This window comes from Cheilinus undulatus, linkage group 7 (assembly GCF_018320785.1).
Source record: "Cheilinus undulatus linkage group 7, ASM1832078v1, whole genome shotgun sequence".
NCBI classification, from domain to species: domain Eukaryota; kingdom Metazoa; phylum Chordata; class Actinopteri; order Labriformes; family Labridae; genus Cheilinus; species Cheilinus undulatus.
This window is the reverse complement of record NC_054871.1, coordinates 30,777,302-30,781,973: the sequence shown is the minus strand read 5'-3', so window position 1 is coordinate 30,781,973 and position 4,672 is coordinate 30,777,302. Positions and strand designations below refer to the sequence as shown.

The window sequence follows — 4,672 nt, the reverse complement described above, 5'->3', positions numbered from 1 at the left end:
AAATGTTCCTCATCTAACATTGCACAGATTCTGTACTGGAAATCATTGCATAGCCTTAGGAACACTACCAGAAATTGTCTGTCAACACAATTCGCTGTACCATCCACAAATGCAAGTCAAAGATTTATCATGCAAAGAAGAACCCAATCTAATTTGAAATGGACTGAGGCAATATGGAAAACTGTTCTGTGGTCAGATGAATCAAAATATGAAATTCTTTTTGGAAACCTCAGATGTGACCTGCAAACTCAAAAGGAGAGGGACCATCCAGCTTGTCATCAGCGCACAGTTCTAAAGCCTGCATCGCTCATGTTATTGGGGTACATTTGTGCCTATGGTGTGGGCAGCTTACATATGTGTCTCAATGCTGGAAAAGTTTACAGTGGTTTGAGAGCAGCACGTGCCCCCATCCAGGCAACGTCTAGATCAGGAAAAGCCTTGCATATCTCAGCAAGACAATGCTAAACCATCTATCACAACAACCTGGCTTCACAATAGAAGAGTCAGGGTGCTGAACTGGCTTGCCTGCAATCCAGACCTTTCACCAATAGAAAACATTTGGCACATCATTAAAAAAAAATCTGGCAAGGAAGGATGACTGCTGAGCAGCCAGAATCCAACACTAGACAAGACTAAGACTGCATTCTTCTCCTCAGTTGTTTACAGAATGTTTTTAAAAGAAGAGGGGGTGCTACACAGTGGTAAACAAGGCCCTGTCTCTACATTTATTTGAGATGTGTCGTTGCCATCAAATTCAAAATGAGCTCATATTTTTTTATATTTTGACATTGTAAGTGTCTCAGTTTCACCATCTGATATGCTGGTTATGTTCTATTCCGGATAAAATATGAGTGTATGAGAATTTGCAAACATTGCATTCTATTTTTATTTACATTTTACCCCAACTTCGGCAGCGTTGTGGGGAATATGTTATAACAAATGCACAGCTCTTTATTTCTTCTTAATTTTTTCCCAATTGTTGGATGAATAAAGTTTAATCCTTTCTTATCCTTTCTTCGTTCGCAATTTTCTTCGTTTTTCTGTTAAGTGTATTTATATTTGAGCACCTTTTTTCAGCGCTCACTAGCGCCCCTAGCGGTCGAGCTACATTGATTAACCCATGTGAACAAGAGGAGAGAGGCAGCAGTTCACTGTCACCTGCAGCAGGGAAGCAGACCAAAGCTCCGTGACACTGAAACTCCACGATGGACGGACGAAAGACGACTACACTACAAATTCTATCACGGGTCTGATCTAAGGTAAGTATTAATGGGGTGAAATTCTGTCGCTGTTTGGTATTTTCTGGTCTTTTTCTGCCGTAGAGATGATGTTTCGTGTTTTAAAGTAGCGTATGGCTCGATAAAATAACAGTAATATTACCGGAAATGTCAGGACTTTAAATGGTATTGTCATCTGAATCAAATCTTTGTACTTCCTCTTCCGTTTTCTATCTTTATAAACTTAAATCTCTTACTTTAAGCAGAAATTCCCAGTGTTGCAGGATGAACGAAATAAGTGATACAAATTTCATGCTTGCTGTTGTTAGCTTTTGGAAACATTCATTGCTAAATAAAATATATAGAAAATAATAGTATGGATTTTTAGCTCACAATTTGTTTCTTCATTTTAAAGTCTGGAAAATTTCTTCGAAACCTTTTCTTTCCTCCACAACCACTACACCTTTAATCCTTTTTTTAAAATAAAAAACTAGTGCAGTGAGGGATCCATAACTGTTTTCTCTATTTTTGACAGATTTCTCTCTGAGACATGGTGCTACATGAAAAAACCTCTAGACCATCTGCTCCCAAGAAGGTCCCCCATCAGCCCGCCAAGCCGGGTCACCCAAGCCTGCCCTCGCCAGCCCTCTGCTGTGCCTGCGGCCTCTGCATCATGCTGGCTGGCATCAACATCACCCTGGTGGGAGCTTTTGCCTTCGGCACCTTCCTCCCCACCGCCAACCCTCCCATCATCATCGGTCCTCTCCTCTTACTGATTGCACTCGCCTTCTTCACAGCCTGCTGTGTGGCCAGCAGGAGGCCCACCACCCACACAGGGGCCCCTAAGGTGAAAGGAGCAGAGAAATGGGGGCTGATGCAGATGGGGACGGCAGCGTTTGAGATGGAGACAAGTGAGCATACGCTGCAGGACACTACTGCTGTTCAGCTCAGCCCCACCAACTCACCCACCTCCTCACATAAATCCTGCTCCAGCCATGTGGGAGACTCTGCTCCGCCTGGGTGTCAGGATGGAGCTGCGCTGCTACACCTATCAGAGGTGTCTGATATGGATGTCACTGGAGATGACCCCACTTCCACACAGATTGCTACTTCCTCTACATAACATGGAAAATCTCTCTCATTCTGCCTTTATTTATTTGCTGTTTTTGGTCTAAAATGCATCTCAAACCTCTCTGGTTGCAGCTTTGTTGGCATGTTTTGTTGTTGAATCTTTCTCAGTCCCAGTATGATGTACGCTATTCAGTCAAAACATAAACACTAACAGAAGATGATTCCTTAATCCAAGTGCCTGTTTGTATACTGCTTGTTGTATAAAAATCCAGTTTAGGCAGATTATCCTGCATTCATGTCCTGTGGATCCTCTTTGGTGGGTGCCTGTCACCTTATATATGGGGGGAAAAGAGATGAGTGTGTCCAGCCGAGCCTCTCTGAGTCATGAAAACTGTTCCAGCATAAGCCTGCTAAATCTCAAACACACTTATTCACACACTTTGACAGAGCTGTTATCATGTGTTTTAAAATGCTTGCAGCAGAGAGTGTGTCAAGATGAAAATTAATGAACAAATACTTGAATATGAATGTTGTATTGTCATTTTTATTGTGTAACAGCAGACATGGATACATGTTTGTAGCACATAAAGCTGTGTATTTACTTGCTTGGAAGTCATTTGTTATATTAAAACAGGCTCTTTATTTAACATGCTGCAAAAAAGAGGCAGTAAAAAGACACAATAGCACACACACGTTATGAGAATGGTACACATGTTGAGATTATTCATTTGTTATCTGAGAAAAGGCAGCGACCACAGTGCAAACAGCTCATTCCTGACGTGTAGCCCATTATTTGGCATCTGACCCAACAGCTGCTGGCGAAGGCAGACACCTGTTTACTCACCGTTATACATCTGCTGTCCACAAACACAGCAAGAGACACGGTGTGATCCCTGCACAGGACAGAGAGACTGATAACAGAGCAGACGCTGCCTGCTGTTATTACAGGCTACGTTGTGTGTAGTGCATTATGAATTAATAAATACAGGAGTGTGGGTGTCTGTAGTTATCTAGTGAGTCAGGAATAAGACTGATAGTGTCTCCTTTAAAAGGATGACATGTCGTTGCAACCTGCTTTCAGTTTTCCTACAAAAGGGATGATGAGATCATGATGATCAAAAAAGTAGCAGAGTGAAACACATATCAGAGCTGAGCAATTCTACGGAAGACCTGAATGGACGGGGTTGTCCTGTGTCCTTAATGATCACAATTCAAGGAAATTTAGAGCATTACTAAAAGCAAAGAGCAAAACTCTAACCAAAAAACACAATCACAAAAATGAATGATGCATTTAACTAATAAAGTTTTTAAACAATACACATGGAGCTATTATTGTTGCAAAAGTATTTACAAATGCATACAAAGATTTGCCCACAAATCTGCAAATGCGTAGGCATATTTAAAAATACATGCACAAATCCACAAATATATGTGTTCATATCTGCAAATGTCTGCAAAGATCTGTAAATGTGTGAAAAGATTTGCAAATTTGTACAAAGATCCACAAATGCATGCACTAATCTGCAAATATGTAGACTAATTTGTAATTGTGGACTATGTTAATTTTGGCTCATAAAACTCACTCTGTTTTTGATTCTTTTTTTTTTTGCAAGTTGTCAAAATCAGTTTCAACTGATATCTGCTTCACAATTGGCTGTCATACACACCTCTCAGGTGACGGTGCTTCGTGTTCCCCACAGCACAGTTTGCTTGCTCCATTTTTGGGGATAGCATATCTTTACACCGTGGGCAACGTTATTTTGCATGCCTGGTGATTAACTGAATGCGGTGTTATGCTCGATGTTTTCAGTTAATCAGTATCAGGCCAGAATCTGCGCGGGTGGGAGTGGATGACAGGCGCCACGGTAGAGGGAGTCTTCACTAGTTTTATCAGCAGTAAGGAGAGGTCGGCTGATGATGCACAGGTCAAACCTTGAAGCTCAGCTTAATATATAGTTTAGCCATGTCAATGAAGATTCTTTGATGGAGTATATTCTTTATTAATTAGTGGCTCCCTCCCTGCTTTACACTGGGGACAAAGAGACATCAAGCTGGCACCGTTTGTGCTCCAGGTGCAGGATCAGCACATTGGGCAGAGCCAGGTGACTCTGAGGTGTCTAATTTGAGGTTTTTCTGGTAGCCACAGCAGAACTTTAGCTATTGATTACATTTTTATGTTGGGATTCCTTTACTCACGGGACTGAAGAGCGATTTTCTATTTTAAGGGCAGCTGACAGAACCATCGGCGTGATGTCAGAGTAAATAATCAAATATAAAAAATTACTATTTAGTGCGAACAGTCATAGACTGAAATGAATATTTTGTTAGGTCAGTCCTTTTTGATCACACATTGAATTTTACAGATGCTGCTAGAATCAAACCTT

General features: G+C 41.2%; 1 protein-coding gene across 1 annotated transcript; it reads left to right on the top strand.

The window, feature by feature from the left end:
• Positions 1-1,158: 1,158 nt before the first annotated feature.
• On the top strand, positions 1,159-2,798 carry LOC121512727 (transmembrane protein 275-like). Its single transcript, XM_041792141.1, has 2 exons — positions 1,159-1,259; positions 1,753-2,798. The coding sequence occupies exon 2, from the start codon at positions 1,768-1,770 to the stop codon at positions 2,338-2,340; it is 573 nt and encodes a 190-aa protein (XP_041648075.1). The 5' UTR covers positions 1,159-1,259; positions 1,753-1,767; the 3' UTR covers positions 2,341-2,798.
• The last annotated feature ends 1,874 nt before the right edge of the window (positions 2,799-4,672 follow it).